Source organism: Megalobrama amblycephala, linkage group LG10 (assembly GCF_018812025.1).
Source record: "Megalobrama amblycephala isolate DHTTF-2021 linkage group LG10, ASM1881202v1, whole genome shotgun sequence".
NCBI lineage: Eukaryota > Metazoa > Chordata > Actinopteri > Cypriniformes > Xenocyprididae > Megalobrama > Megalobrama amblycephala.
The window spans coordinates 4,543,867-4,561,174 of NC_063053.1; the positions used below are offsets into that span (position 1 = coordinate 4,543,867).

General features: G+C 35.1%; 1 protein-coding gene across 2 annotated transcripts; it reads right to left on the bottom strand.

Annotated features, from left to right (window-relative positions):
* Nucleotides 1-258: 258 nt before the first annotated feature.
* On the bottom strand, nt 259-16,949 carry LOC125276513 (malignant fibrous histiocytoma-amplified sequence 1 homolog). 2 transcript variants are annotated; one of them, XM_048204043.1, is made up of 9 exons: nt 16,617-16,949; nt 16,403-16,533; nt 11,114-11,172; nt 10,917-11,036; nt 8,431-8,590; nt 7,853-7,924; nt 5,227-5,314; nt 4,148-4,222; nt 259-1,080 (listed from the first exon to the last, which is right to left on the bottom strand). In XM_048204043.1, the coding sequence occupies exons 1-8, from the start codon at nt 16,755-16,757 to the stop codon at nt 4,166-4,168; spliced, it is 828 nt and encodes a 275-aa protein (XP_048060000.1). In that variant the 5' UTR covers nt 16,758-16,949; the 3' UTR covers nt 259-1,080; nt 4,148-4,165. The 2 variants fall into 2 exon arrangements, with proteins under 2 accessions (XP_048060000.1, XP_048059999.1); XM_048204042.1 differs by having other exon boundaries at nt 10,911-11,036; nt 16,617-16,942.
* Nucleotides 16,950-17,308: the final 359 nt, after the last annotated feature.

Genomic DNA, 17,308 nt, shown 5'->3' on the forward strand with positions numbered 1-17,308 from the left:
TATATATATATTTCATATATACAGTATATGTTTGGTTTTCATATAAACAAGCTCTGCTGTTATGATGTATTTTCATATACATTTTCATTTTTATATCAGTAGCTTAAACATAAATTCACCTACAGTAAACTTACAAGGAGGCCTCAAGATGAGTTAAAATAATATGTTTTATTAAAATGATCAAGCTTAGTTGATTGATTTTACTGCAGACCTGCATTTTATGCATCTTTTTTTTCCATTGAGCATAAACCATATGAATTATATGTATGCAGAGCGGTTTATTCTTTTCAATACAATATTAAGATTCAATAGCTCAAATGCTTCATAAATATTTGTTGAACAACAACAACAGAAAGGCAGTCATAACTAACAATTTTACAAACAAAGGCTGAGATTACACTCAATTTTCACATCACATTCTACACAACATACCAAACAATAAATTAAAGACAAAAGAAAAGAGAGAAAGAGAGGGGAAAAAGTATAGGGGAGTAGGAGGTTTTTATATTATAGAACCAAAATCCTCTAATAAAGAATACAAATATTTTGCTTTGGGATGTTTCATCCCTCTCAGTGTCTCCAATATATATATATATAAATCACTTGAAAAACATTAATCTAGGTGGAATATTGAAAAATGTACAAAAAGTGTACAAAAAATGTTGCTAAAGCAACAAAACTGGTGTTGAAACCTTCATATTGCAGTTTTAACACCAGTATTTAACACCATAAATCAATCCTGTGATGAAACAAACCTCTCAAAACACACCAGTTATCGGCTGTACAATCATATACTGTGATTTCTTGACTTGTGTTGAACGTTAGTTCCAGAATACAGGAAGTAATTTGTCATTTTTCCCATAACACTGATCCATTAGGGCCTTAAAATGGCTGCTGCAGACACTGACTGATTCCTGTGGAAATAAACAATGAGGATGATGAAGAGGATGATGGTGGAAGCGGCGCCACCTGCTGCTCAAGCAGAGAACTGTGTTAATTCAAGCCGTTCAGAAAAGCATCTTGTGAACTGTGACATCTCTTCTTTTGCCTCTCTGAAAGATCGAAACACAACCTCATCTCCTGGAGGAAGAGTTAACAAGAAGCACAATCAGTTTCTTATTTTTACAGCATGTCAGGCATAATTGCTGATTTAGTTAGTGGAGATAATGTTATAGATTTTAGGAGAAATTTGAGGGTTACGAGCCTTTATAAACAAATTATTCTTGAATAAATACAGGAACATATGCAAATAAAACAGAATACATTCTCGTATATCACAGGTTAATGTTTAGAGTAAATGATAAGTAAGTAATCTGTGTAATCAACCGATTGTGTTTCTGTGGCTTTATAAACACACTGAACTGTTTATTCAGTCATAGGCTTTTCCTTATTATATGATCATATTTTACCCTGAAGTCTTAATGTTGATTTATGCAAACATTATATATCAACTATTCGTACACACTGTAAAAAAAGAAGATTTTTTTTCACCCTTAAACTCGGTTATTTTTGTCACTTCTGTTCCATATGAGCAAATCGGCAGAATGATACAACGTTTCGAACACTCTACAATAAATTCCGTTAGTTAATACATTTTGTAACAATACATTTGTTACAGTAGCCTATTTATTAATCATTGTTTGCAACAGTTCATGTCAGCTCAGGTCCATTAAATAATATTAATAGATATAACTTTTGATTTAAATAATGCATTAGTAAATGTTGAAATGAATATAAACTGAGATTAATGAATGCTGTAGAACTATAGTTCAGTGTTAGTTCATGTTAACTAATGGTAACAAATCAGATCTTATTATAAAGTGACACTAATGCATTCTTATCATTAGAGCTTGAATTAGCCAAATATGTAATAAACAAACATGCAAGGGATCAGGATGTGTAGAAACGGGTAAATGAATGGGAAAAGCAATTGGTAAATGTTGACAGCTAAATCTTATAGATGATGATCTGTTCATATTTTTACTGCTTGCTGAATTAGTTCTTTATATAAAGTCGGATATAAGTGTGTTCAACTTTATCTGCATACACACAGTACACTCATATAAAGCAGTATATATAGTATATATCAAATCTCAACTGCTTGATTGTTTATATCGTCTAATCATTCAGCTCTAATCTAATAAATGCAACTTTAAGGTATGAAGATATTATAAACATTAACATCATGATTTTCTGTAGAAGCTGCTTTGAAATGATGTGTGTTGTGAAAAGTGTTATACAAATAAATCTGACTTGACTTTTGTTGCATGTTTAATCTAGCAGGTGGGGCGTTTACCATTAGTACTGGCAGATATTTTTGTGTATATTTTAAGCATAAACTCACTTCATTTTATTTCATTTTTCATAAAGCAAGACTTAATATCTTCAGTCATTTTGCTTCTTCAGTAAATGCATCTTGATTTAAGAATGTTTAGATATTTGTACTGGAAAGCAAGACAGAAACGCTGAGTCTGTATCACAGATTTCAGTCCGTATCATTTGTAACGTTCAGTTCTGTTCCTGCTCTCGATCACTGACCGCATTGCAGGCCTGAGGTTTATATAGGCTTCATCATTTCAAACAGCGACACATTTAGCTTGAAATAGTCCCTCGCCTGCAGCGTCCCATTAGCAGACCTGTGAGTCTGTTCTTCAGTGGACGTCAGCGTCTTTACTAGCTGATTCTGGTTTGTCTCAGAACAGGGCAATAAGACCCTTGTTAGAGTCTCTGTAACTCATCTGGATTTATATATATGATCGTTAAAGTGTTCACTCATTTCCCCCTTGAGGTCCATGTATAATAAGGTTTTTTTTTTTTTTTTGCATAACAGTCATATTTTAATTTTCCATGAGCATTTTCCACCTATTTGAACTGTATATCAGATGATTTTATCTCAAAATATGAAGGGAAAGATTTGATTCTTCAGGGCCAAAAAGAAGGAGCCTGTGCTGCTTAAATTGTATTCATAATTTAAAAGAAAGAAATTATATTTCCTTAAAGAAAATTCAGGGTTTTTTTGCATTTTGACATTGTTGTAATGACCATTAAACACATTTCCTTCTAAATTCTCATCATTGTGATGTAAAAAACAAAAACAAAACAATGATATATTATTGAACACTCTGGTGCTGTTCGGTCATTTTTGACTGAAAAAGTTTATGTTTTGTTTTTAACAATTTTTTACTAAATTGGAATGTATGAAACTTTGAAAAAGGTTTTGGCACTTGCTATGTGAACACAAAAAGAAAATCACGGACATGATTTGAAAAGATTACATGGTCCTGAGAGAAACACTTATTCCTGTCAAAAATGAGCGCATTGAAAACAAATGCAAGACAAATCTCATCTAGTGGAAGCGTTTGGTACTGCGCCCAAACTAAATCTGACTGAAAGCTCATTTTTTGAGATATCAACCTCAAATTTGGAGCACAACTTGTTTAAACTTATGGCTTTGATTTTCTCAGTTTTGGGGTAAAACATGTTTTGGAAAACATATATTTCATATAAAATGTAACTAAAAATCAACTAAAATACAAAATAATCAAATAAAATAGTACATTCAATTCATTGAAATAAAAAATATATTTCTGTAATTTTTGATCCCAACACAAGTAGCAGCAGAGGGTTAAACTCTAATGTATTCATACTTTTTTTTACAGTAAAACAGTCAATCATGAGAATGACGATTGAGATTAATGGGAATTACAAAACCCCCTGGATGCATTATAGTTTTGGTTATGTGTTTAACTGTAATAAAAAATAATGTTAAGATGAAAGAAAAACTTTTTTTCTCTTGATTTTTTGGTTGAAATTTGATCTTTATATGTTTTTGTGCAATTGATCCTAAACATTATCTGTACAGCTTATTTTGAATGTGATGTTGTTCTGGAACTTAGAAGCTTGTTTCTGCCACAGAATAAAAAAAAGATAAAAATGATTGCAACTTTCTATTTCACAATTCTGACTTTTTTCTCATAGTTGCTAGTTTATATCTCACAATTCTGACTTACTGTCACATTTACATGATTTATTTTTTTATTCAATGGCAGAAACAAGCTTTTATTGGAACTGGCAGGAGTGAGGATAGAAAGTAAAACTCAACTATGGTTATAACTGGACTAACCACATGATGTCAGTATAAACTCACAGTTTCTCCTGCACTCCATCAATCACGTGTCTCTGTTGTGTGGGTCCGATGTGAAGATGTGGAAGTTTTCACACCCTGAAAACAGACCATAAAAACAACCTGTCAGATGACAGATCTGAAAACTTCCATCCTAAACTGAAAAAAATAAGATGTGGGATCAATAGTGGGTCACATGTTCTTGTGCAAATACACCAGATAAAGTCTGTTGGTTTTGAAGTGTTGTAGTTTTTTGGGTTGTTGCATGTAATGCTTAAATATTAAAACTGCTTTCTTTTAACTTGCATTGATTGTTTGACTTACTAAAAGGTGAAACACTGACACTTTCAGAACATTGAGCTGTCAGATTCTGACTCAGCTAATCACATGAGTTTGGGGGCGGGACTATCTGTTTGACTGGCCAATGACAGGGCAGTAGGATTATTTTTATAAATAACTTTTGTTAGTCATCATTGTTTGATGACACTAGTGGCACAGAAATAACACATAGCAGATTCACTGCAAAAAACGATGTTCTTTCTCAGTATTTTGTCTTGTTTTCCAGTACAAATATAAACATTCTTAAATCAAGATACATTTACTGGAGAAACAAAATTAAATGTATCAGAATAAAGCAAGTTAATGCTTAAAACAAGAACAAATATCTGCCAATGGGGTCAGAAAAATCAAATTCATTCAAAGGGAAAACAAGATTATTTTTCTGACCCCACTGGCAGATATTTGTTCTTGTTATAAGCATAAACTCGCTTCATTTTGATCACACATTTTTCAGAAATCTGTGTGTCAGAACACGACAATAAGACCCTTATTAGAGTCTCCATATTGAAATTATGTAACACTCAATTATATAACACTCATCTGTATTTATAAATACATTTATATGATCATTAAGGGGTTGCAACATTTCATGCAACATTTTATTATAATTCATTTTCCCTTAAGGTCCATTATAATGTTATAATGTCATATTTAAAATTTTTATCAAACTGTTTGAATAAATGCTTGCAGTATGTTTTCACTGTATACATCAAATGCTTTTTATCTCAAAAGGTGAAGGGAAAGATGTGTCTGTGAATCTGAACCTCGTCTCTTCTCCTCCCCGGCTGATCATCCAGGTCTTTCCGCGTGACTCTGGCCTGATTTCTCTGCTCCCTCAGCAGCTCCTGGACTCTAAAATACACATAAACACACAAACACATCCCTACAGTGTGTGCTGAATGAAGAACAGGCCTTAAACTGCACTCAGAATACCAGGAATATAGCGCACACTGCAAAGCATCATCTTCTTCCTCAGTACTTCTGTCTTGTTTTCCAGTACAAATATCTAAACATTCTTAAAGTGCTGTTTATAATATGCTTTGAGACAAACCATGTGCAAATTCATAAGTCAACACCAATGCTGAGTATTTTCTCTTTAAAACTGCAGTGATCTAAAGACAGTTTTTTAAAAAAAAATTTGTTTGTGCTGGTGTTTCTTATGTCACCAACTACCGAAGAGAAGCAAGGTTATCCCGGTATATTTTTCTGTTGGTATGAAGAATCGGGTAGATTTTGCAATATAGCGGGTGTGTGATGTATATTACGATGTTATGATGAACTATATGCCTTTCTCCACTGACGTTCTGAGTTGTTCAAAGCGTTTGTAAGGATGCTGATTTTCAGAAGGCAGCTGTCTGACTCTGAGATGGTGAACGGGAACATGGTTTGTGTAACGTTAGCAACACATTATTGGCTGTTTGATAACGTAGTCAAGCAAAAGACTAATCATATTAATTACCGTTATGTCTCCGATGTTGTAAAGAGTGATACCATTGTGCAGCGTTTGCCTCAGTAAGTTGACCGAGTGGATCTCTGAGCTCATGAGAGTGAGTGGAGGCGGGGCTAATTAGCATATTAATAGATCCTAAGCAAGGGTGTAGAGTTACATTCAAGCTATTTTAAAGCATGAAAAAACATTTAAAGGTGCCCTAGAATTAAAAATTGAATTTATATTGGCATAGTTAAATAACAAGAGTTCAGTACATGGAAATGACATACAGTGAGTCTCAAACTCCATTGTTTCCTCCTTCTTATATAAATCTCATTTGTTTAAAAGACCTCAGAAGAACAGGCGAATCTCAACATAACACCGACTGTTAGTAACAGTCGGATCATTAATATGTACGCCCCAATATTTGCATATGCCAGCCCATGTTCAAGGCATTACACAAGGGCAGCCAGTATTAACGTCTGGATCTGTGCACAGCTGAATCATCAGACTAGGTAAGCAAGCAAGAACAATAGCGAAAAATGGCAGATGGAGCAATAATAACTGACATGATCCAAGATAACATGATATTTTTAGTGATATTTGTAAATTGTCTTTCTAAATGTTTCGTTAGCATGTTGCTAATGTACTGTTAAATGTGGTTAAAGTTACCATCGTTTCTTACTGTATTCACGGAGACAAGAGCCGTCGCTATTTTCATTTTTAAACACTTGCAGTCTGTATAATTCATAAACAAAACTTCATTCTTTATAAATCTCTCCAATAGTGTAGCATTAGCCGTTAGCCACGGATTACAGCCTCAAATTCATTCAGAATCAAATGTAAACATCCAAATAAATACAATACTCACATAATCCGACACATGCATGCAGTATGCATGACGAACACTTTGTAAAGATCCATTTTGAGGGTTATATTAGCTGTGTAAACTTTGTTTATGCACTGTTTAAGGCAAGCGCGAGCTCCGTGGGCGGGGAGCGTGAGCATTTAAAGGGGCCGCAACATGAATCGGTGCATTTCTAATTATGCCCCAAAATAGGCAGTTAAAAAAATGAATTAAAAAAAATCTATGAGGTATTTTGAGCTGAAACTTCACAGACACATTCAGGAGACACCTTAGACTTATATTACATCTTGTAAAAAAACGTTCAATGGCACCTTTAAAAGGTTAATTCACCCTAAAATTATGTCGTTCTACACTCGTAAGACCTTCGTTCATCTTCTGAACACAAATAAAGATATTTTTGATAAAATCCGTGAGGTAAATGACTCGTCCATAGACAGCAATATAATCAACACTTTCAAGGTCTAGAAAGGTACTAAAGACATTGTTAAAACCGTCGACGGGACTGCAGTGGTTCAACCTTAATTTTATGAAGTAACGAGAATACTTTTTGTGTGCAAAAACAAACAAAAATAATGACTTACGAGTTTGGAACGACATGAGGGTGAGTAATTAATGACAGAAATGTCATTTTTGGGTGAACTAACCCTTTAAATATGTCATTATGGTGATCAAAGATGAGTTTTTAGGGATAAAATTGACTCCAAGGGGACTTTGAATCAAGATACATTTACTAAAATATACATTAAAATGTAACAAAATGAAGTGAATTAAAACAAGAAGAAATATCTGCCAATGGGTTCAGCGAAATAATCATGTTTTTCCTTTTGATTTAGATTATTTTTCTGACCCCGCTGGCAAAAAGACATAAAATCTTGTATAGTCTTGCTTCTTAAGTAAATAAATCTTGTTTTAAGGATGTTTAGATCATTGTGTTGGAAAACAGAGTCCGATTTATTTTTTCCTTGAAGAGTTCAGAAAATGTAACCAGATTTACTCCTTCACTGCTGAAGTTAGTAAGACTGACTTTTGCTTCATCTAACTGAACGCATATTCTCACAGCACCATCACTTCTGAAAGCCGCAGTCAGACTCACGTCTGTCTCTGTTTCATCTGGTCTGTCCTGCTCCAGCTCTGGGCTTCTGTTCCTCTCGTCCACTCGTTTCTCCTGACACAGTCATAGTCTGACGTCACACACTCATTCCCAAATGGATATATGTTCTGAACACACACAGATAATCATCTACACTCTATATTTTTATATAGTTATAAATAAAACAAAGATGATTGGACTATGTTTTAGAAGAAAATAGAATTTCAGATGTTTAATTCAAAGTGTTATTTGCTGTTTCTTTGTAATTATGTGTGAAATGTAGCAATTTCTGATAAAAGCATCTTTTATGTAAATGAGACTCTTTCAGACAGTCAGATGTTCTACAGTTGAAGCTGTTTGGATCAGAACTTCATCAGGTTTTCTTCCCGTTTCACTCAAACTGTTAAACTCATAATATAAATTGTAAAGATACATTTATAAGTATAAACAATAGTAGGAATTTTCAGTAGTGATCCCAGACTTTTTCAGACACGGAGACCTGTACGAAGTTTAAACAGCAGCAGAATCTAATAAAGCATCTGCTGTTTCTCTTTCTAATGAAATCAGCTCTCGCTCCGTACCGGGTTCTGGTCAGTCTGACGGGGTCAGCAGCCCCTAATTCATCCCTCTCCATCTGGATGATCCTGTGCCGGAGCTCCTGAAAGTGCTGTATGTCTGGATCATCTTCCTCACACACATCCAGGCTGGAGAGACGCAGCTGCAGCTTCTCCACCTCTGATTCTGAACGAGACACAATTGAGACACAAGCATTCAAACATGACCACTGAGGTCTTCTAACACAAAAACTTCATTTATTAATGTTTTTTGTTATGTCAGTCATCACTATTACACTGCAAAAAAAATGATCTTCTTCCTCAGTGTTTCTGTCTTGTTTTCCAGCACAAATATCTTATTATTTACTAGTGCTCACAGTGATTTGATCACTAAATGACTTCTCTTAATGACTTTGCTCATATTTTTCAGTGTTTCAAACCATTGTTAATGTTAACCAAACCTGAAACTACAATACTACTGGTCAAAGGTTTGAAATAATTAATTATTTTTATTTTATGTTTTTGAAATAAGTCTCTTCTGCTCACCATGGCTGCATTTATTTGATCAAAAATACAGTAAAAAAAACTTTGAAGTATTATTACAATTTAAAACAGCTGTTTTCTATGTGAATATATGTTAAAATGTAATTTATTCCTGTGATCAAAGCTGAATTTTCAGCATCATTACTCCAGTCTTCAGTGTCACATGATCCTTCAGAAATCATTCAAATATGATGATTTACTGCTCAAGAAACATTTTTGATTATTATCAGTGTTGAAAACAGTTTGTGTGGAAACATTTTATCTTTCATGATTCTTTGATGAATAGAAAGTTCAAAAGAACAGCATTTATTTGAAAATTGAAATACAATCTTTTGTAACATTATAAATGTCTTTACTGTCACTTTTGATCAATTTAATGCATCCTTGCTAAATAAAAGTATTAATTTCTATTTTAAAAAAAAAAGATCTTGTGTACCCCAAACTGTACAAACAGTAGTGTATCATGGTTTCCACAAAAATATGAATATGACTGTTTTTACTGTATTTTTGATCAAATTAATGCAGCCTCTGTGAACAGAAGAGACTTCTTTGAAAAAACCTAATTATTACAGGGTATTACAATTATTATTGTTATTATTAGTTGAAATAAAGCCGAAATGCAACTATTATAAGATATTTGTTCTTGTTTTAAGCACAAAATCACTATTTTTCAGAAAGCAAGACTTAAAGGGGTGGTTGATTGGGATTTCAACTTTAGTTAGTGTGTAATGTTGCTGTTTGATCATAAACAACATCTGCAAAGTTACAACACTCAAAGTTCAATGCAAATTTCCCTTTGCATTTCTTTTAAAGAATTCACTGTTTAAGGACTACAACAAGCTTCTTCCCAGGTTCGTGACATCACTAACCTTAAAATTTACATAAACCCCAAGAACACACAACAAAGGGGGTGAGGCCATGTTGGGCTGCTTTAGAGAAGAGGAAGAGTTGTTGTAGTAGAGTGTTGTTGACATGCCGTCATTTTACATCGGACTGCTTCACAAACGAGGATCAATTCAACGCTGGATTTGCACAAAAGATGAACATGACGGCACATGCTAGTGGATGAGTTGAATCAACTCCACAGCAACTACATAAATTTATCCACTAACCGTTCAAAAACGTCCAGTTTCATTCTAAAAGTTGTAACTTCTTCCTGAGTCTCTCCATCATTGTCGACTCCGGTTTGAACAATGTAAGGCTGAACACCGTTACTGACAATCCTCCTTTTGGCTGCGTGAGATTCTCCAGCTTTGTTGTTGTTGAGCTTTTAAAGCTCCGCCCTCTTCTGGAAAGGGGGCCGCGAGCAGCAGCTCATTTGCATTTAAAGAGACACACATAAAAACGGTGTGTTTTTGCTCACACCCAAATTTGGGCAAATGTGACAAGCTGTAATAAATGATCTGTGGGGTATTTTGAGCTATTTTGAAAAGGGGCATTATACAGTATGTCCCCTTTAATATCTTCAGTCATTTTGCTTCTCCATTAAATGTATCTTGATTTAAGAATGTTTAGATATTTGTGCTGGAAAAATCAAGAAAATCATTTTCTGCAGTGTAATAAATTTCAGTTCAGTCTGAGAGGTTTTTAGGCCAGTGTTCTCTCCAGTCCTGCTGATCACTTGATTTTCATTTTCAGCCTCATTAAGATCTCAGCATCATTCCCCAATAATGCGTAATCAAATGAGAGCGGAGTTGAACACTTGTTAGTCTAATGAGTCTCAGATTACATTGAGTCTATATGGGGTTATTGATCATTTCCTCTGGACTGAAAGCACGAGCGCCAGAATCCAGCTGAGCAGCTCGCGCGTCTCCAAGGGAACAGAACTCACACCAGTCAGGCAGAACCAGGGCAAGGAGCTATTTTTGAGGCAGGCCATCCTTTTTATGCAAAGCCACAGATGGCAAAGCACACACACACACTCGCACACACACATCTACACCTCGCTCTCAGGTTGTTTTCACCTTCACCTAGTTGAGAGCGGCGCAGGTAGTGGAGGATCTGCGGCAGGCCGCGGTCCAGGACGTCTCGGGGAGGGAATGTGAGAGGGCAGTTCCTCAGGCTCAAGGCCTTCAGCGTGATCAGATTACCTGCAGGAGAAGAGAAGCGTCACATGAACCAAACACACATTTATCACATCCTCTGTATGATATACTGTAAGACGCACCCAGCTCTGGGGGGAGCTCTGTGATCGGATTGCCCTCCAAAAGCAATGTCTTCAAGCACCTTAAAGACAAGAATGAATAAATTCTTCAGAAAACATGTATGAATATCTAAGACTTAAAATCCTAATCTTGATTTAAGATGGTTTAGATATTTGTACTGGAAAACATACAAAAATACTGAGTAGGAAAATCATTTTTACAGTGCAAATGCAATCAATTTTAATGCTTTCCAAGATTTTTTCATTCTTTAAAACAAAGCTTTATTTACAATGATGTAATCCCTGTCTTTGTGGAATACTGTATCGTGATTGGTTGTTACTGTCATTCTGTGGCCTAATATTTGTGTCTAAAGCTGTAAAATTGAACACACTGCAAATAAAATGATGTCTTTCCTCAGTATTTTCGTCTTGTTTTCCAGCACAAATATCTAAACATTCTTAAATCAACATACATTTACTGGAGAAGCAAATTTACTGAAGATATCAAGTCTTGTTTGACTTCATGCTTAAAACAGTAAAACAAATATCTGCCAGTGGATTCAGAAAATAAACTTAATTCACTGGGGAAAACAAGATTATAAAGAAACACTTTATTTAAAGCCTTTATGTTTAATGCATTATAATAATGCATATTAATGCGTTATATGCTGTATTTTCATAATATTCCATGTCACATGTGAAATTGGTTGTTTGTCGTGTGTTTTAATGCATTCTAGTCTCTAAAGGCATATTTTAATGTATTTTAACTGTGGCTATAATTATTCATGAGATCCATGCATTATAAGAATGCATAATTAATGAAAATACTAAAAATACTTTTACTTTTGCATTATATAAAAGCTTAGAGTAAAGTGTTACCGATTATTTTTCTGACCTCATTTGGCAGATAATTTCTTAAGTCATTTTCTTTCACAAGTAAATGTATCTTGATATAAGATTAACTTTACACTGGAAAATTAGATAAAACTACTGAGGAAGATTATGATTTCCTTCATATCTGTGCTAATTTCTTTCATATCACTCCACGCTGATAAAATCATTCACACTCAAATCATCATTTTATAGTTTATTGATATATTAATCATATATGGTTTTTGCAGCAATGCCATGAAAGAACCATTTTTGGTTCCCTAAAAGAAATTTTTTTCTTAGAGTGAACAACATTTAAATAATCTAAAGAACCTTTTTTTCTACTATAAAGAACATTTAGTGCAATGGAAAGATTCCACGGATGTTAAAGGTTCTTCATGGAACCATCAGTGCCAATAAAGAACCTTTATTTTAGAAGGGCAGTTCACACAGAACACGATTTTGGTTTGAAACGGCAAAGCGAAATGTGGTGAAATACGTCCCGCCTTAAAGAGTAAAAGAGCCAACTGCTGATTGATAAAGTCATTGAGTCACTGCAGCTGTCATTAGAAGCTCCGATTCCCATAGAAACCTGAGACTCACGCTTAGGACTGCACATGCGCATTGGCTCATCTAGCCTGAAAAAATAAGCTTTTTAACGCTATTTGAGCATAAGAAACAACATTTATGGGACAGTTGATGTCAGATTTTGTTGCAGTTTTTGAGATTTTAGGATTTCTCCAGTACTTAGTCTTAGACAAACTATTACAGACTGTTTTTACGAGAGTTCATGCTTACGGTTGCCAAATTTCCAGAATATAAACCCCCAATCAGGGGTGCGTTTCCCAAAGCGAACTATGGTCGTAAGTTCCGTCGTTACCAATAGAGTTCAATGGGACTTACGACCATACTTCACCAACGATGCTTTCGGGAAACGCACCCCAGAGCTTTTCTGTTAAAATAACACGTTTTACTTAATCTTTGCCATCTGGCAACCATGTTCACGCGCTCTCTCTACACTGAGGAAGAAGCGCGGATGATCTGAAACGAAGAATATACACTAACAAGAAGCGACAGTCAATAGAACGTTCCATTGGAACACCGGCGCCCAGCAGCAGCCCTGCGTTTGCGTCATTTTGGGGTGAAAGCGGGTCGGCAGTTCACTAGTTTCTATGGCAATATCAGCTGCTTTGTTAAAAAAAAAAGTACATTAAAGCTGAAATCCAACCTGAATGATGACAACACAGAATAAAATACTATCACTAGTGACCATCAAATCCTTTTTACAGTTTATTTTACACACTTTGTGTTTAAGTCTTCCACGTTTTTCACAAACCTTTGCTCTCTAGAATGGTCAAAATTCTTTAAAAGGCTTAAAAACACTGAATTATTACCAACATATTAAATTAAATTAAGGACATGCATCAGAAAAATTGGGAAAAATAAATATATGAATATAACAGCTTGATTTTGCAGTGTTGTCTAATGTCTGTTAAAGCAAAAGTGTCCAGATGTGTGAATTATGTGATAATGGACAGCAATGCATCATGTAGGCTATTATAAGATCATTATGTTTGTAGCGTGATCCATTAAAACATACAATATAGCTTATTTCAATTCAGACCTAGATATTATTACTATTACTCCACTAGGTCTGAAATATATTGTTCGCTGCAAACATGATGATCTTAATTTATTAATTATTAATTATTAATTTACTATTAATGAATGTGTAAAGTTGCATAAAATGGAAATACTCAATAAAGTAGGCTATATTACCTCAGATGGATGAATGGTTGGATTCCACAACTGGTAAAATAAAACATATATAAGCCAATACAACATTTACTGTAGAAGCCATACAATTTACTGATGACTTAATTTAAAAAAACTGTTCTATTGCGCTTCTGATTTGGCAGTGAAATTCGCTGATTTTGGGTGCGCAAGATGTGAAGGATTCAATGGTCCAGTTAGTATGTTCACCCCATAATGGCGGCCGCGCTACCGGAGCGCCATCTAGTGGCTTTTAGCAAAAAAGTTTTGCCTCTTGGGTTCCATAGCCTACTCTTTGTCTGAAAACAGACAAGCTGGAGTTCAGCGATCTTCATTTGAGATTTTCTAGCTACTTAAATTAAAGTGTCATTCAGTCGGTCTATATTGCGCTGCTCGTTTGCTGACTAAATCTGCGACCAAAGTGTAGACTGATATCCAGCAGTGGTTCTCAAACTGACATACGAGAACAAAATGCTTTGTCGTTCATTTAATTCTACTCCACCTTAACATTAAAACTGGGCATATATTTCTAACGAACCTGTGGCTTTGAACGGATCGTCAATGATTCAATGACCCATTCATAAATAGGGTATGTATCGACGTCACTTTCCCGCCGAAAACGCGCTCTCTCAGCTGGACTGAGTGGCAAAAGAACTTGCTGCATGACTGGATTTAATAGGGGAAACTGCGAAAACTCGATTAAAACAAATGATTACACTAAAGGTTGGAAGTGAAAGTGTTTCTTACAACTTGTCAAATAAACCTAATCCATGGATATTGACATGCAGCCGTAAGTCCTGTTTCCTGACATTTATATGTGCCTGATTTCGACGGCAGGGAAATACATAAAGCAAATCTGCCTGTAAATATTTTATATAACTACAATATAGGTAGGTTTAAATCCACGTAATCACTTATATCAATGTTATATCGTCATATTGCCCAGCTCTAAAACATATATAGTTTTATAGTGTATAAAAAAAAACTAAAAAAAAACTATAGTTTTTGTCAGTGTTGTTTATTTAAAAACACCCAATTATGCAGAATATAAGATGGAAAATATTTAATTGATGAGTTGTCAACATAATATATAACAATACAATATATACGGTATGATTTTACCTCAAAATCCAACAATTTGACACAAAATGATAACTGCAAAACATGTTTCTTTGCCTGGAGTCCAGCTGTTTCTGTGAATTGCAGTGATCCATTTGCTTTTTTCTGTTGCTTTCTGCAGTTTTTAAATATATACCTCAGGTTTTGTGTCAAAGCTATTTGTACAGTCAGTCACAAAGCTCTTTACCGTTTTGGATGCGTTTTGTGTGTTTTTCGCGGCATTCATGCTGAAAACCAATGCTGCCACTCAGTGGGCGTGACCGCAGTCATAACGGTCGACGGTGACGTCACGTGCATACCCTCTATATAGCCTATATATAAGCTGCGTTCACGTCACCTCGTATTTACCGGTATCTTGAAATGGCAACACGTGATGTTATATTCGGAGCTGTTCACGTCCTTTGACTGGGAATTAAGCGTTTCCATGGCACCACTATCAACGCCTAAATGAATCTACAGCGGTCAGGTGGTACAGCGGCCACGTGGTACATGTGGGAGCTTTCAGAAAACTCCCAGATTACAAGCTGTAATTACGATCTCTACGAGGACGTGAACGCATTTTACAAGCTAGAATCTCGTAACTACAGGAATTACGAGGCCGCGTGAACGCACCTTTAGTCTATATATTGCTTTGATACTGAAAGAATGATTCACTCGATGATTCACTCATAAAAACAGTGACTTACGTCCAACTACTGGCGGTTTTAATGTAATATTTAAATAAAGTCTCATTTCGTTTTCATCATTGTTTTTGAAAAAAAAAATGTATTTAAAGCATTATTTATTTTATGAAGGTATTTATAAAGGTAAAAAAATGCACTGAAAAAATCTATTTAAGAGGGCAAATATTGTCCCTTAATGGAAAAGGTTTAACTGCAATAAGTTGCAATAAGGGTACGCAGAAGGATGTTAAATCCCTCAGGGGGTACAACACTCTTTTTTTTTTTTTTTTGAGGTTTGAGGACCACTGAAAAGGGATATTTAGAGTGCTAAGAGTGCAATGTCAATACAGCCTGTTACCTTGATTCAAATTTTTCATAAGCTTAGGCCTAAATGAATTGATCTAAAGATAAAAATTATAATAACAATTATGTCTAAAGAATACATATAAAATAGCTATCAAAATTAATGTTTGTAACTGTAGTTTGACTAAAAGTAATGACTAAGACTTGACAAAAATGTGATGACTTTTCGTCGACTAAAACTAGACTAAAATATGAAAGACAAAAATGTGACTAAGACTAAAGATCATTTTCGTCTAAAGATAAAGACTAAAATCTAAAATGGCTGCCGAAATTAACAGAGCCGAAGCACAACCAAAACAATGTTCTTCCGCAAAATGCATGCCGTTTTGTATATAACCGCTAGAGGGCCAAATGATATAAATTATATTTTTAGAAGGCCGTACATGCACGTCCATCAAGCGCATGTTTACATAGAAAAACAATGGAAAAGTCTCGCAGTGGCATGGAAGCATGCGCTCTGTGTGAACCGGCCCAAGAGTGGACTATTTCACCTGGACTATTCCCTTACAATGCTGTTTTGACTCACCTGTGCTGGCCGACAGCGACTGGAAGAGCTGTGATCTGATTGTTCCTCACATCCAACCAGACAAGAGACGGAAAACTGCTAAAGAAATGCTCAGGAAACCCGCTGATCTCATTACCCTCCAGATACAAACTCTACAACACGCAAGTGAATTATATCAGCACAACTGTACAAGCAATGACGTCATACAGTCAGACTGAACGAGCGCGTTGATCACCTTTAGATGCGTCATCTGTAACACAGAAGCTGAGATGTCCTTCAGTCCTCTTCTGCTCATGTGCAGCATGTCGTTCAAGGAAGCAGATTTTACGGCTCCTTCTTCAGAGTCCAGGCTCAAATGGAGATGATAATCACTCATTATTCCAACGTTCAGAGCACCGCAATAATACTGTAATTAATACTGTAGTAATCAAATCTAATCGATCATATTTCTGCCATTATCCGCGGCTGTTGAAAGGTTATGGTGTAATATTTACATCTGACTGTCAGCTGGGATGTTGTGAGTCGTTGCTATGGTGACGGCGCATGAAAGCGAAACCAAAACTACGGGGAGCGTGGGAGACCAAACATCCAAACGCGTTTGATAAATACAGAGAATGCATCAAAACTTAGTCTGACTGAAAAGTTTCCAAATTTCTTAATTTATTTGTGAAACAAGAAGTACAGCTAATTAAACTAAAATCTAAAAGTAAAAATTAAATAAAATAAAGAAAATGCCTCAAAATGTAGGCCTAGTAATTGTCAATAGGATATATATGAAGTATTTATTCTGTGACACAGCGTTCTACACTATAAAAATGTTTGGTCAGGTAAGAAAAATGGTTAAATTTCATAAAGTATTGATTATGTGGTTTTATTAATGCCAAAAATATTAGGCTGTATAAATATAAATAGCTTATAAATAACGAA